Source organism: Procambarus clarkii, chromosome 85, assembly GCF_040958095.1.
Source record: "Procambarus clarkii isolate CNS0578487 chromosome 85, FALCON_Pclarkii_2.0, whole genome shotgun sequence".
Taxonomy (NCBI): Eukaryota; Metazoa; Arthropoda; class Malacostraca; order Decapoda; family Cambaridae; genus Procambarus; species Procambarus clarkii.
This window is the reverse complement of record NC_091234.1, coordinates 22,354,683-22,371,299: the sequence shown is the minus strand read 5'-3', so window position 1 is coordinate 22,371,299 and position 16,617 is coordinate 22,354,683. Positions and strand designations below refer to the sequence as shown.

Below are 16,617 nucleotides of genomic sequence, written 5' to 3'. Positions count from 1 at the left end.
TTTGTGAATCTATGTATCAAGCAAAGAGCCCTTGTGTTCCTTTGGAAAATAATCTTGTGAAAAATTATTCATATTTGTGATTTAGTGACAGGAATCTGATGATAACAGTATTCGAAGAAGTCTCCGTGGTGTAGTGGTAAGACACTCGCCTGGTGTTCCGCGAGCGCTTTGTCATGGATTCATATCCTGGCCAGGGAGGATTTACTGGGCACAAATCCTTAACTGTAGCCTCTGTTTAACGCAACAGTAAAATGCGTGCTTGGTTGTAACAATGATTCTTTGCGGCGGGGTCGTATTCCAGGGACCTGCCCGAAACGCTACGCATACTAGTGACTGTACAAGAATGTAACAACTCTTGTATATATCTCAAAAAGAGTAATGGTGACATCTGTTGTACATTTCTGGGTATTTTGATGAGGCAGGTGACATAGATTGCTTGAGTCAGCTGGTCGTAGAGTGTACCTTTATACTGTACAGGACTCAATCGATTTAAGGAGCTCTTATTTACCGTTCCGCCGATTCTAACTACCGATTTTTAGATCGTTAACTGGCACATTATTTACAGAGTCATTGGCTGTTGAATCCGAAATACGGTATTGAGTTTACAGAGTCCGGTATGGGTTAAACTGGAGGCCACTATTGTGTTTGTTGTAACAATCTTGCACTCGCTAGGCCAGAGGTTACATTTTCCCTTTACAGATTTCACATCTTTTGTTATGCAGCATGTAGTCAGAGGTAATCACAGTCGCAACCAGTCAATGTGGCAGCCGTGGTCAAGTCAGTCAATCATAACCAGTCAAAGGCAGTTAGGCATTCACAGTTGTGGTAGCAACCAGTCACAGTTTGTAAACAACACAAGTCTGATGTTTACAGAACACCAATGTTCTGTTCTCTCACAAGCCCAATGTACATTCTTAAATATAAGTAAGGCAGTCAGTCAGTCAGGGGCAGTCTGCCTCCAAAGCCACCATAGGGTTGGAAGCTAGCCGAGAATCTGAACCGTATTAATACCATATCGACCATCTACACGCACTTGGAGGAGTGGGTGGTTTATTTCTGAGAGGGTATGGTATCCGAAGAGGGGTAGGAAGTAGTGGGGATGCGGGAGCTGAGGGGGATGTGGTGTGACCACAGCCAGTCTGTGATAGTTTGCCTGCCTCCCTGCCAGTCAAACCAAGCAGATCCACCCAAGCCCGTCTACCCGTCCAAACCAACGCAAGTCTTACCTGCCCGAACCAACGCATGCCCGCCTACCCGCCCAAACCCACCCAGGCCTGCCTACCTGCCCGAACCTACCAACCCCGATCCTCGCGAATCCCGCTCACCCACCCCACCCACCCCACCTGCCTAACCACCCAACCTGCCCACCAACCAACCAACCCACCTAGCCTGCCCACCCATTAACTTAATCAGCCTCCAATCCATCCACACTGCCTGCCCTCCCACCCACTGACCAAACCAGTCCGCCCACCCAGCCATCCTCCCTGCCCATGCACCTGCCCACCCCACCTACTTTCCAGCTGGCCACTAATCCATCCACCCCGCCCGACGGACTGCCTGCCAGTTAGCAACCAGTCCTTCCACCCACCCTACCTGCCCACTAGCCAGCCAGTCCACCTGCCCTCCCCCACTCCCACCTGCCTGCCTGCCAGCCAGCAAGTTATCCATCCAGCCAGCCCACCCGATACTCCATGATATGAGAATATTTTAGCATGGTCCAAATAAGGTAGACTTATATTCATATAAACATGAACACTTAACATATAAACATAGACATGTGTATGAACATGTAAACATAGCTCACCGCTTGCATGGGTGGTACACGAACAAGGGGACACAGATGGAGACTGAGTACCCACATGAGCAACAGGGACGTTAGAACTTTTTCAGTGTCAGAGTACAGTAATTAACGGATGGAATGCATTAGGCAATGATGTGGTGGAGGCTGACTCCATACACAGTTTCAAATGTAGATATGATAGAGCCCAGTAGGCTCAGGAATCTGTACACCAGTTGATTGACAGTTGAGAGGCAGGACCAAAGAGCCAGAGCTCAACCCCTGCAAGCACAATTAGGCGAATACAGGTAACATTAAATTCAAGAGGATTTGTGATTTTCAAAATCTACACTGTAATGACTCCGTTTCAAATAGTTTAAATCCAACCCATCCTCCAGTTTCCATAATATTTTTTTGTAACTGCATCATAGTACAAATATTGATGTAGTAAGCAATTAGTTAGAACTTTGTACTATTCACTTTATAGTCCGAAAAAAGTGATGCTAAAAAGCACTTAAATATTCCTAGGCCTAGTATAGCGCAAACATGTACTCTATTAGGTCTCAGATAGCAGGTATTAGGCCTAGGAAAGTTAGGGTGTTAGTTTCTTTGCAACATGGAAAATCTTTTCTGGGTTGTCAAAATTCAATAGTACTGATTTCTACTGTTTACTTGCATTGTAGATCGGTATATGTACTATGGTCCTCATCTTTCCTATAAGTACTACCAAAACAGGAGGCTGCGCTGTTTAAATCGTTGTTAGTTACTGCAAATATTTTATGCATTCTTATTGCATATCTCAACTTGCTCATTCTTATTATGGGCAGCAGACTTCTGATGTACTACTGCTCGGCTTAGACTCGGTTACAAGTATCTCTGGGAATTCTCATTATCTGCCGATGTAGATAGGGAGCCGGTCGGCCGAGCGGACAGCACTCTGGACTTGTGATCCTGTGGTCCTGGGTTCGATCCCAGGCGCCGGCGAGAAACAATGGGCAGAGTTTCTTTCACCCTATGCCCCTGTTACCTAGCAGTAAAATAGGTACCTGGGTGTTAGTCAGCTGTCACGGGCTGCTTCCTGGGAGTGGAGGCCTGGTAGAGGACCGGGCCGCGGGGACACTAAAAAAAAGCCCCGAAATCATCTCAAGATAATCTCAAGATAACTGACCAAATGTAAACTGTGTCTACAAAATTATTCGCACACTCTCCGTCACTATGTGATGGAGTGCGAAAAGATACGTGAATTCAGAGACAATTCTATAACCAATGTTCCAACGATGTGTAAATATTTCATTGAAAATTATCTGCTACCAGAAATTTTAGCCAAATATCCCCAGTTTGCTAACTCTAGGTAGTAACTAAGTGATTGTAACCTATCCACCGCTGCCCACTGGATGGGGGGCGGTGTGCAGGACAAACATGTCAATTGTGACACTAGCTCTCCACATATGTCAGTTGATTAATTTAGAAACTGTACTTGTGGTCGATCTCGAACCCATTGTTGATATGACGACTTATACTGAATTTTGTAACTAGATCACCAAGATTGTAACTTGCTTAGCTAAATGAATTGTGGGGTTCAGTCCCTGAGCCCATTATGTGCCTCTGTAACCCTTTCTACTACTGCCCACAAGATGGGTATGGGGTGCATAATAAATGAATTAAACTGCACTTCTTATGGACAGGACTGAAAAAGATTGCAAAATCTCTTTCAAGACCTATATAATTATTAGGAGTAAATAATATTACATTTAAACAAGGGGTTGAGAGAATGAGAATTATGGGAAAGTGCCAAGCAATTAAGACTATATAGCACTTGGAAGGAATCGGGATAAGGATTTGGGATAGGACAATGGGAAGGGACAGACCTGCATGAAGCGAGACCGTCACTCTACCATCCACCCCAAGTGGTTGGGTGAACTGTAAGAAAGTCCGAGAAGTGAGGGGGTGATGCAGGGCGGGCAAAGATGTCTAAGCAATACACAAGTATTGCTCATCAATCCAACTTAAGTTATCTTGAGATGATTTCGGGGCTTAGCGTCCCCGCGGCCGGTGCTTGCCCAGGCCTCCTTTTTGTTACACACCCCCTGGAAGCAGTCAGTAGCAGCTTTCTAACTCCCAGGTACCTATTTATTGCTAGGTGAACTGGGGCATGAGAGTGAAAGAAACTCTGCCCATTTATTTCCGCCTTCGCTAGGAATCAAACCCGGAACCTTAAAACTATGAACCCCGAGCGCTGTCCACTCAGTCAGGCCCCTTTAAACTTTGGGTACTTTAAACTTTAAATCTCAAACAAACTTGTATGCTGGGGCCTACTGTATGGTACTTGAGGTTAGAATGATCGTGATTCTGACTACAATATATCTAATTTACCAATATACTTTTTGTTTCATCTGGTAGGTGCTTTTGACTGCTGTAACAAAAAAAAGACTGCTTTTGAAGAACAATGAATTTCTTAATATACTATATATAAACTAAACTGTTTCTTCAACAAATATTTTACTGTATTTGAATCATTTAATATTATATTAATAATTTGATATTTATTATAAGTACTAGTACTAAGATTCATCTTGGTCATCAGTCATAATTTAGACATTTTAGAATAGGATATATTGAGAACATTCTATAGGCCATCTAGCTTGCAACTGCTCTAGTACTATATACTGAAAAACAAAATGGAGGTTAATAAATGTATTTCTTTGCAGGCTTACAAAGCTGGACTCATTGGTGACAATGCTTGCGGCTCTGGTTATAAATTTGATGTATTCATGCATCGGGGTGCCGGGGCCTACATCTGTGGTGAGGAGACTGCTCTCATTGAATCCCTGGAAGGCAAGCAGGGAAAACCACGACTGAAGCCCCCATTCCCAGCAGATGTGGGTGTGTTTGGGTGTCCAACCACAGTTGCTAACGTTGAGACGGTTGCTGTTGCTCCGGTAAGTTGTTATAGTGTATGGTTAAGTGGTATGGAAAAGCTAATTTTCAAGGTTAACCTGGTTGAAACCTGCTTGATGGGGCTCTGGGAGTTCTTCTACTCCCTAAGCCCGGCCCGAGGCCAGGCTTGACTTGTGAGAGTTTGGTCCACTAGGCTATTGTTTGGAGCGGCCCACAGGCCCACATATCCACCCACATAGTGCAAAGTTATCTTGATGATTTCGGGGCTTAACGTCCCCGTGGCCCAGTCCTCGACCAGGCCTCCTTGTTGTTACACATCCCCCAGGAAGGAGCTCGTAGCAGCTGTCCCAGGTACAGTGGTACATCGGCTTACGAGCGCCCCTGGTTACGAGTTTTTCGGGTTACGAGCAGGATTTGCTCGGAAATTTTGTATCGGGATACGAGGGTTGCCTCAGGATACGAGGGTGTTGATACGTGTACGGGCCGACTAGCGTGTGGTAGCATGGTGATCGCTGCTCAGTTTGCAAGGATTTACAGTGTTTTGTTGGATATTTGGCCATTTGAACATAAAACTTGTTATATATCTCACTATGGGTTCCAAGAAAGCCAGTGGTAAGGTTCAACCTAAGAAAATAGTTTTGAGTAGAGGATGTCCCTTCCTCATTAAGAAAAAGTGTGAAGTGTGGGAAGAACTGCAAAGTTTTGTTGAAAAAACTCACCCAGATAAAGCTGTAGCAGGCCATTGCATTGACCTTTTAAATGTCAATGTGATGTCTTACTACAGACAAGTGTTAAAATGTAGGGAAAAACAAGTGTCTTTAGACAAATTCTTAGTAAGACAAGCAAGCAGTGAGCCACAAGCAGGTCCTAGTGGTATGCAGACAAAATGTGCCAGAGAGTGCATACCAGTGAAGTCCTCACTGCCTGATGTTATAATGGAAGGGGACTCCCCTTCCAAACCGTAACACCTCTCCTCCTCCCCCCCTCCTCACCATCTTCCATACACCAACAGCAGTCATCAGCAAGGGTAAGTATTAACTTGAACATAGTTTTGTAGTGTAGATTTTGATAAATTAGGTATAAAATTTAGTTTGAAGTGAGGTTTTTAGCCAAAAACCTCACTTCAAACGAAGGAACGGATTAATTCATTTCCCATTATTTCTTATGGGGAAATTAGCTTCGGGTTACGAGCCATCTCCAGGAACGGATTAAACTCGTAAACCTCTGTACCTCTGTACCTGTTTACTGCTAGGTGAACAGGTGCATCAGGGAAAAGAAACTGCCCATTTGTTTCCACCTCCACTGGGGATCGAACCCAGAATCTCATGACTATGAATCCTGAGCGCTGTCCACTCAGCTGCCAGGCCCCCAAGGTATAGTCTTGCATTTCAAACACAAGAGTTTATCTGCGTGTAATATTTTATTCCAGTTAGATTGCTAAATAGATTGTTCATGGGATCTTGTGTTCCCATGAACAGGATTAAGCACAGTCAGGGCAGGCGGACATTCCACACTGGTGCAACAGGGGTCTTCAGAGACCTCCCAGCTGGGCCATGTAGTATTAATGCAAGTGAAGCACTGGAGACACGCCTCAATCTGGTCTGCAATGATCTCTCGAAGGTTTTCATATTAACTTTAACACTAAGCATCTTTAAGTTGGTCTTCTTAATAGGGACAAGCAAGCAGTCAGTTTGTTAGTTGGCTAACACCAGTGAGCAGCACCAACAAGGTAGCAGGGTGCTTTAACTTGGGGCCACCTCACTTTCTAAGTGTCTTGCTCAGAAAGGAGCTATTCAAACACACGCCTATTTTTTTTGTTTGTAGTAAGAATGGTTAGATATTTTATTGATGTTTAGAATGTCTTGTAACAATGCCACATTCCATGTAAATGTTCATAATTGTAACTTTAAAATATTTGTCATGGGAAATTTTTCATTGTTGTGGTGGTGGGCTGTGTGATTACCCCCCCCCCCCCCCCCTCTCTGGTAATTATTTGAGTCTCTCCCTCCCTCTGGTCATTATTTGTAACCCCAGCATCCTTACCCAATTAAACCCCAGCTTAACACCGCTTGCAAAGCCCACTTTAACCCATAATTTATCTCGCCAGCTCTGTTAAACTGAATTATTTAAAAGGGGAAAATACAACTTATGTCTTAATGTATAATAAAAACCTTGATTAAGCCTCAGCACTGCCACCACCCCCTGTAATCGAACGTGACTGCATTTACTGATGTCCAGTGGGACGGAAAAAGACCAATAAATATTCTTGGAGGACGTAGGAATCTTGGTAATTACTTAAAGGGAATGATTTATAGCACACTTTAATTTACTTAGAATCAAGGGGCAACATTAATTCAGAATGAAAAATGGAGGAGGTAAACACAGGGAAATGTCCAATACAGCATGTAACTAAGAATTTATGACAGAATTAATTTAAAAGGGAAATTAGCTAAACACCAAAATAAATCAACAATGACTTTATTCATTAAATGACAAAAAATATATCCTAACTTCTAATAAATCCTAAACAAAGCAATTGGTGTAAATAACTGAAATACACAATCAAGATAGCACCTTACCTTCACCCTGCAATTACCAACCACAGGTGTTGACAGCCTCCCCAGGTCCCCCTTGACCTGTCCAAGTTCACAACTCGAGTCACACTAACTCAAAATCCTTTGGTCTCCACCAAGGTGGACCCCTGGATCCCACCCACAAGCCCTCTATGGCCTTCTAAGCCACGCCCCTAAGCCCAGGCCTAAACCAGTCATTTCAAACTTTGCCTAAGGTCTGGCACTCTGACCTATAAAGTGCTAGGCACCTTCTCTTTTCTGGAGGTCTACAACCAATCCGTGGCCTCTCCTTATCTCTGCCCAATCATTGTACTGTACCTACAAATCACGTGTTCTTATTGATTTTAGGCTATTTGTCGCCGAGGTGGGAGCTGGTTTGTAGGGTTGGGTCGACCACGTAACAGTGGTACAAAGCTGTTTAATATTTCTGGCCACGTAAACAACCCATGCACAGTAGAAGAAGAAATGTCCATTCCACTGCGAGAGTTGATCGAACGTCATGCAGGGGGTGTAACGGGTGGATGGGAAAATCTTCTTGGTGTGATTCCTGGTGGTTCATCTACACCAGTCATACCCAAGAGGTAGGTACATCTATCAGTGTTTAGAGTAATGTATATAATGCTGGTAAAAGGTGGTAATAGTAGGCATTGTGTAGTCTCGGGAGACTGGTTGTCGAGGCTGGAGTGTCTCCTCCAGAGCGCAAAGCCTGGGATGAGTCGATATAGCGGAGAAGCTGTTACCCATGCAGCAGGTCCGCACAACAGGTTATAATTGCTATAGTAAATAATTGTTATAAAATTGAGAAAAAGAGTTCAGTGTTGCTAAACTTTTTGTCTTGTTCAGGATGTCCAAAATTTAATTATCCATCTTATCAATCTCATCCTATCCTGGTGGAATGCGTTAAATTCATTCTTTGGCTTGTTCATTGTACTGAACAATAAGTACAATTGTTCATTGTACTGAACATTATTTCCAAGTAAAAACATTGAGGGCAAAGGGGCATTTTTCCTGCAGCCACCTGAACAAAATACTGTATGTGGAGGACATAAGACTTTAGTAGAGATACGGATTGTATAACAGTGATTTGACTTTAGATAGAACATCTGTATTAGTTATTATATTCTTGTGTAGTAATGTTCATTCCATAATTTTTGAATTGCTGCTTATAATTAAACTTTTTCATGCATATTTCTTATCATAACAAGTTTTGATCTTGTATTGACCTTTTTAAATAAATCGATTAGTCAGTTGATTGCTCTATACTATTAAATGAAAATAAATATCTGTACTCTTTAAATAAGTACTATACAGTAGACCAAACCACACTCTAGAAAGTGAAGGGATGACAACGTTTCGGTCCGACCTGGACCATTCTCGAGTCAACTGTGATGAGGGAATGTTGTTATAGATTCAGCTACTCGGAACAAGTTCCAAGTAGCATGGGCTATGGTGAGCCCGTAACTTACCTGGCACAGGAGCAGGGCAAGTAGCACGGACTATGATGAGCCCGTAGTGGACTTACCGGCACAGGAGCAGGGCAAGTAGCACGGGCTATGGTGAGCCCGTAGTGGACTTACCTGGCACAGGAGCAGGGCAAGTAGCACGGACTATGATGAGCCCGTAGTGGACTTACCTGGCACAGCAGCAGGGCAAGTAGCACGGGCTATGGTGAGCCCATAGTGGAGTTACCTGGCACAGGAGCGGGGCAAGTAGCACGGGTTATGGTGAGCCCATAGTGGACTTACCTGGCACAGGAGCGGGGCAAGTAGCACGGGTTATGGTGAGCCCATAGTGGACTTACCTGGCACAGGAGCGGGGCAAGTAGCACGGGTTATGGTGAGCCCATAGTGGACTTACCTGGCACAGGAGCGGGGCAAGTAGCACGGGCTATGGTGAGCCCATAGTGGACTTACCTGGCACAGGAGCGGGGCAAGTAGCACGGGCTATGGTGAGCCCGAAGTGGAGTTACCTGGCACAGGAGCGGGGCAAGTAGCACGGGCTATGGTGAGCCCATAGTGGACTTACCTGGCACAGGAGCGGGGCAAGTACCACGGGTTATGGTGAGCCCGTAGTGGACTTACCTGGCACAGGAGCGGGGCAAGTAGCACGGGCTATGGTGAGCCCATAGTGGACTTACCTGGCACAGGAGCGGGGCAAGTAGCACGGGCTATGGTGAGCCCATAGTGGACTTACCTGGCACAGGAGCGGGGCAAGTAGCACGGGCTATGGTGAGCCCGTAGTGGACTTACCTGGCACAGGAGCGGGGCAAGTAGCACGGGCTATGGTGAGCCCGTAGTGGACTTACCTGGCACAGCAGCGGGGCAAGTAGCACGGGCTATGGTGAGCCCATAGTGGACTTACCTGGCACAGGAGCGGGGCAAGTAGCACGGGCTATGGTGAGCCCGTAGTGGAGTTACCTGGCACAGGAGCGGGGCAAGTAGCACGGGCTGTGGTGAGCCCATAGTGGACTTACCTGGCACAGGAGCGGGGCAAGTAGCACGGGTTATGGTGAGCCCGTAGTGGACTTACCTGGCACTGGAGCGGGGCAAGTAGCACGGGCTATGGTGAGCCCATAGTGGACTTACCTGGCACAGGAGCGGGGCAAGTAGCACGGGCTATGGTGAGCCCATAGTGGACTTACCTGGCACAGGAGCGGGGCAAGTAGCACGGGCTATGGTGAGCCCGTAGTGGACTTACCTGGCACAGGAGCGGGGCAAGTAGCACGGGCTATGGTGAGCCCGTAGTGGACTTACCTGGCACAGGAGCGGGGCAAGTAGCACGGGCTATGGTGAGCCCGTAGTGGACTTACCTGGCACAGGAGCGGGGCAAGTAGCACGGGCTATGGTGAGCCCGTAGTGGAGTTACCTGGCACAGGAGCGGGGCAAGTAGCACGGGCTATGGTGAGCCCATAGTGGACTTACCTGGCACAGGAGCGGGGCAAGTAGCACGGGCTATGGTGAGCCCGTAGTGGACTTACCTGGCACAGGAGCGGGGCAAGTAGCACGGGCTATGGTGAGCCCATAGTGGACTTACCTGGCACAGGAGCGGGGCAAGTAGCACGGGCTATGGTGAGCCCATAGTGGACTTACCTGGCACAGGAGCGGGGCAAGTAGCACGGGCTATGGTGAGCCCGTAGTGGACTTACCTGGCACAGGAGCGGTGGTTGAGGGAAGGAGTTAAAGGCAATAAATAGGCAAGAGAGAGCTGAAGAGAAGAAAATCTTAGAGGAAGAAGAGCAAGGCAAGAGGTACGAAAAGTAAGGTGAAATAATAGGAATAAGAACATAAGAACACAAGAACAAAGGTAACTGCAGAAGGCCTATTGGCACATACGAGGCAGCTCCTATTTATAAACATCCAATAAGAAGGGGAAGTAACAGGAATAAGAAGGGGATAGTAATAGAAATAAGTAAGGGATTGTAAGAGAAAACAATGGAAAGAAAAGGAAAGAGAAAGAAAGAAAGATAAATGGAAGGGTAAACTTACGTTAGGTCACGTTTGTTTAAAAGTTTGGAGCATTTGAGTATATACTGTGAAAGAATGCTCCAAACTGCTCCAAACTTTCTAACAAATGTGACCTAACATAAGTTTACCCTTCCATTTATCTATCTTTTTCTTTCCTTTTCTTTTCCTTTCCATTGTTTTCTCTTACAATCCCCTTCTTATTCCTATTATTTTCCCCTTCTTATTGGATGTTTATAAATAGGAGCTGCCTCGTATGTGCCAATAGGCCTTCTGCAGTTACCTTTGTTCTTGTGTTCTTATGTTCTTATTCTTATTACTATACCCTTTATTTCACCTTACTTTTCGTACCTTTTGCCTTGCTCCTCTTCCTCTAAGATTTTCTTCTCTTCAGCTCTCTCGCCTATTTATTGCCTTTAACTCCTTCCCTCATCACAATCGACTTGAGAATGGTCCAGGACGGACCGAAACGTCGTTGTCCCTTCACTTTCTAATGTGTGGTTTGGTCAACATATTTCAGCCACGTTATTGTGACTCCTCGTCTGCACTATACAGTATCCACTCGCTTTAAGGACATTCTCTATGGGGGAGCCCCAGAGGCTCCCTGAAGCTATCTTACTGATCAAGTACCATAATATTTAAGTGTCATCAGTTGCAGAGTTCTTTGTAAGCCTACCGGGGACCATGAGTCAAAACCTGGCCCCCCCTCAGAGAGGTGCCGGGAGCAATGACCCATGAACACTTTACATTTAATGTCCAGTATGTCATCTTGCCATCGACCAGGGAAGGCACCCAGAAAGGTAGGCAAATCAAAACAGACTACTGCCTGGTTGAAAAATGTGACCTACATCCTCACAAGCACAATAGAATTTGCAAACAAACAAGCAAAACTTTGTCCAACTAACCCCCTGTTCGTTAGCTCCGGGGGAGGGGGGGAGCCGGCTTGGGTAAGTCAGGCCATCCCCAGTCAGTTCTTTGATTGATGAAAACTGCCGACCTGAAAGAGGGTGTCAGGGAGCCTCGGGATGTTCACCCAGAAACTGGCATTTCATTACATTCAATGCCAGTTTTCTGTGGAGATATCTGTCGGGTCCCTGAAGCTAACTACCCACAGAGAAGGAAAACTGGGAACAACCCAGGAGGCATGAGCCCTGCAAGATGCAACCTGACAAAGAGAGAGCCAGCCACTACAGAATCCCCAAGCTGCAGGGGCCCATGGCGGTCATGAGAGACCATGTGGCCTGGACCATGACCGACCACCAAAACCCCAGAGCCCGAAAACCAGACAAAGACAGCCGAAAAACTGGCAATGCTTCCTAACATCATGGGCATAAGGGTAGACAGCAGGCTGGCTAGACCTAATGACACTGCGAACAACTGGAGACACGAGCTCTGGATCAAAGCCAACAAAAATAAAGCATCCCAGAAGCAGTCACAAATTGAAGGGCCTCCACAAATCAAATTGTAAGAAAGAAAGAAGGGAAAGAACCTAGCCAGAGACCAAGAAGGCTCAGGCGGCGCATGAGCAGGCCAGAGGTGAAAAAATGCGCGAGAAAGCTTGCAGAACGGGACTGGAGGAACAGTCACCACTCCACCGACTCTGCATAATAAAAAGCGACAGTATACGGCATGAGATGCCATTCCAGAAAAGAGAGAGAGAGAGAGAGAAACAAAACAACCTTGTCCGACACAAATGAAACCCAACAAAGAAAAATAAAATGGTGGAACGCCCGTCAAAAAAACCCGTACTGTCACTGAGAAGAAGACTGCTGGTGGGACACAAACATTAAAGAAGCAACCCAATCACCATTCAAATGGAGATACACACACGTCAGAAAGACTAGATACGTATTTTTGAGAAGGTTGAACCAGTGAGAACCTTGCCAGCCCAACCTGCTGAAAAAGGCGGAGCCAGCTGAAAAATGCCCAGGTTCGGACACCGAGCAAGCAGTGCTTGAAACCATGGCTGGGCCAGCCATCAAGGAGCCAGGAGAACTCTCCGCCGATAGGAATCAGCTGGGCCAGAACCCGGAGCAACAGCTGGACCAGGAATAGTGGCACAGGAGCCCCTACCTCTACCAGTTCTGGCAAATAGAGTTCAGTCCTTGCAGTTGGGGAACGGCGCCATGTACACAGAAATACTGTATGCCAAGACCACACAGACGCGAAGAGGTCCACCTCAGGGGCGCTCGTACGTCTGGCAAAGCCAAAAGGAAGGAAGCGAGACAGGCTGTCTGCCAGGATGTTGAACACTCCCTGAATTCGAATGGCGTGGAGAACTAAGCCCCGAGAATTCAGCAGAAGAGCTACCTGAAGTGACCAGCCCCAAAGAGCCACAAACCGAAGCAACCCCCACCCCAGTTTAGACAATGGACCATGGGGGAGCAGTCCGAATGGAGCAGGATCACCGAGCCCCAAATTATCTGCAGTCGCAAACACCCACACCATGCTGGGAGCCCAATGCATGGACAGCCACCAATGCCCCTGGCCGGACTGGGAAGCAATGGATACACAGCCCCAACCGACAGACGAGGCATCCATGAACACGTCAAGCAAAGGAGGGCAAAGATGTCATGGCACTGAACCCTGAAAACCCTGACGAGAGAGCCAGTGATGCAGCAACTGGCACAAGGAAACCGGGGATCGAATCCAGCGATTGGGACAGCGGCGAAAGAGGCTGCCCTCAAGCCAAACCCAACCCAGTGGACAAACCAGAAGAGCCATCCGATTGCGCTGCCACCCACTCTGCTGCCTGCCCACCTGGCACCCATCCAACCCTCCAACCCTGCCACCGTCATCCATCCACCCAGCCCAACCTATTCTCATGAGGTATTCCCTCACATGATTCTAAACAGTGCTGCTCTGTTACTAAAAGATTTTTTCAAATTTCCTTACTTGAATATAAACTTGTCAAATTGTTTGCTAACATCATGTCTGCCCTCACCTGCCCACCTACCTGCAAGCCAAGAATCCATCCCACTCACTTGCCTGCCGGCCATCCAGCCCACCCACCTCCCACTGCCTCCCTGCCTGCTAACGTTAGCCATCCAGCACACCTGCTTGCCCTGCCCACCTTCTAGCCATCCAGCACACCTGCTAGCTCTGCCCACCACCTAGCCATCCAGCACACCTGCTTGCCCAACCCGTTCTCGCAAATTTAATAAGTCAATATTGACTTATTAGTTGCGTGCATAGGTGACATACTAAACATAATAGTTTCCCTTAAAAAGCTTCATAGAAAACACCGACCTTACCTAACCTACTTAGTATGTTAAAATAAGCATCTTATAGCTTCGTAATTACAATTGTTACTTAACCTATTATAGGTATAGGTTAGGTAATAATTGTAATTACGAAGCAATAAGATGCTTATCTTAACATACTAAGTAGGTTAGGTAAGGTCGGTGTTTTCTATGAAGCGTTTCAAGGGAAACTATTATGTTAAGTATGTCACCTATGCACATATTTAATAAGTCATTATTGACTTCTTAAATTTGCGAGAACGGGTTGGCTTGCCCTGCCCACCTTCTAGCCATCCAGGCATCCTGATGTCCTCCCGAATGTGACTGAAAAATTACCGACATCTTTATACGTCCAGATTTAGAAGAGCCGAGGATTTAATGACATGGGTATAGGCCCATATGAGTTGTTAAATTGAGTGGATGCTGTACTGTATGCCTATAATATCAACCTGTCCTCTTAAAAAGAACGTCGCTTTTGGCCGTTTGCCCGTATGGCCGAATTTGGACGTAATTTGAATATGAAAAAAAAAATGAAAATAAACTTGGGATTTTTTTTTCAACAACAGTAAGTTAAGGGTCCTCTGATAGGTTAGGTGGGCAGGAAATTCTCATAAAGTTTCAAAACGTTATGATAAAAGTTAATTTAAAGTGTCCTTTCATAACCTCTGCGCGTACGCCGGACAACTCAAATAGAAAACGGAACAGAACGTCACTTTTGTGAGTCGATTTCATTTCAAATTACGTCCAAATTTGGCCATAGCGCGCATACGAGCGAAAAGTGACGTTATTTTTAAGAGGACGGGTTGATAATGTACAATTATGAATATTTAACATATTGTCCTAAGATCATTTGTATATTAAAGAATAGCTTGAGAAATTTTGTTTATTAAATTAAAATGTTATAACTTCTTTAAATTTCAGTGTATGTGAAGAAGCTCTTATGGATTTTGATGGCTTGGTAGCCTGTCAAACATCACTCGGAACTGCTGCTCTTATTGTTATGAATCAACAGACGGATATCGTGAAAGCCATTGCCCGGCTTATTGAATTCTACAAACACGAGTCGTGTGGCCAGTGCACACCTTGCCGTGAGGGGGTATCTTGGATGTTCAAGATAATGAGCAGATTTGGTAAGCTGTTTATATTTAAAATATAAGTATGGAATTAACCTGTTAATGACTGACAGTATGGTAAGGTAAATTTACCAGTCTTTGGCCACCTAAGAAAGTTTGGCATGTTCAAATTGAATATCAAAATATAATGGCATGTTAATACTCCTTGGTTGGGATTCCATCTAGGCCAGAACCCATATTTCTTCCAGGAATGCTGTGCATGTAATTACCTAAGTGTAGTTATAGGGTGAGAGTTACGCTCGTGGTGTCCCATCTTCCCAGCACTCTGTCGTATAACACTTTGAAACTACTGACGGTCTTGGCCTCCACCACCTTCTCACCTAACTTGTTCCAACCGTCTACCACTCTGTTTGCGAAAGTGAATTTTCTTATATTTTTTCAGCATCTGTGTTTAGTTAGTTTAAATCTATGACCTCTTGTTCTTGAAGTTCCAGGTCTCGGGAAATCTTCCCTATCGATTTTATCAATTCCTGTTACTATTTCGTACGTAGTGATCATATCACCTCTTTTTCTTCTGTCTTCTAGTTTTGGCATATTTAATGCTTCTAACCTCTCCTCGTAGCTCTTGCCCTTCAGTTCTGGGAGCCACTTAGTAGCATGTCTTTGCACCTTTTCCAGTTTGTTGATGTGCTTCTTAAGATATGGGCACCACACAACCGCTGCATATTCTAGCTTTGGCCTAACAAAAGTCGTGAACAATTTCTTTAGCATTTCGCAGGTTGCTTGTATTTATAAACAATTCTGAAATTAGAAAGCGTGGCATAGGCTCCTTGCACAACGTTCTTTTTGTGGTCCTCAGGTGATAGTTTTCTATCTAGAACCACCCCTAGATCTCTTTCTTTATCAGAATTCTTTAAAGATTTCTCACATAATATATAGGTTGTGTGCGGTCTATGTTCTCCTATTCCACATTCCATAACATGGCATTTATTCACATTAAATTCCATTTGCCAAGTGGTGCTGCATATATTTATTTTGTCCAGGGCTTCTTGAAGGGCATGACAATCATCTAAGTTTCTTATCCATCCTATTTTCTTATTGAATTTTCTTACCTAACCTATTGTAGTCATTTAAGTTTAATTGTTGACCAGACCACACACTAGAAATTGAAGGGACGACGACGTTTCGGTCCGTCCTGGACCATTCTCAAGTCGATTGTGATGAGGAGGCAGGGACAGGCAATAAATAGGCAAGAGAGAGCTGAGGAGGAAAGTCAGGTGTAGGGGATAGTAGTAATGGAAACTGCAGCAGGCCTATTGGCCCATACGAGGCAGCTCCTATTATAACCACCGAAGGAGAAGTAATAGGAAAAAGAAGAGGATAGCAAGGGAGCGTAGGAGAAGACAATGAACAGAAAAAGCGAGGAGAGAAAGAAAAGGAAAGAGAAAGAAAGAAATGGAAGGGGGAAAGCTTATGTTAAGTCACGTTTGTTAGAAAGATTAGAGCATTTGAGTATATACTGTGAAAGGGAAGAGTCCACAGCAACAAAGCCAGGACTCAAGTTCATGTTGGGTACATTGTTTATAAGAGCCG

General features: G+C 45.3%; 2 protein-coding genes across 4 annotated transcripts in view; one reads left to right on the top strand and one right to left on the bottom strand.

Annotated features, from left to right (window-relative positions):
* The window catches only part of LOC138358683 (uncharacterized), a 274,115-nt gene that overhangs the window by 222,739 nt on the left and 34,759 nt on the right, over window positions 1–16,617 (bottom strand). The window lies entirely within an intron of this gene.
* The window catches only part of LOC123746736 (NADH dehydrogenase [ubiquinone] flavoprotein 1, mitochondrial), a 32,452-nt gene that overhangs the window by 9,961 nt on the left and 5,874 nt on the right, over window positions 1–16,617 (top strand). For both annotated transcript variants that reach the window (XM_045728491.2, XM_069316830.1), the window contains exons 5-7: window positions 4,486–4,716; window positions 7,597–7,829; window positions 14,873–15,081. In XM_045728491.2, coding sequence (XP_045584447.1) covers window positions 4,486–4,716; window positions 7,597–7,829; window positions 14,873–15,081 — 673 coding nt within the window. The remainder of the gene's footprint in view (window positions 1–4,485; window positions 4,717–7,596; window positions 7,830–14,872; window positions 15,082–16,617) is intronic.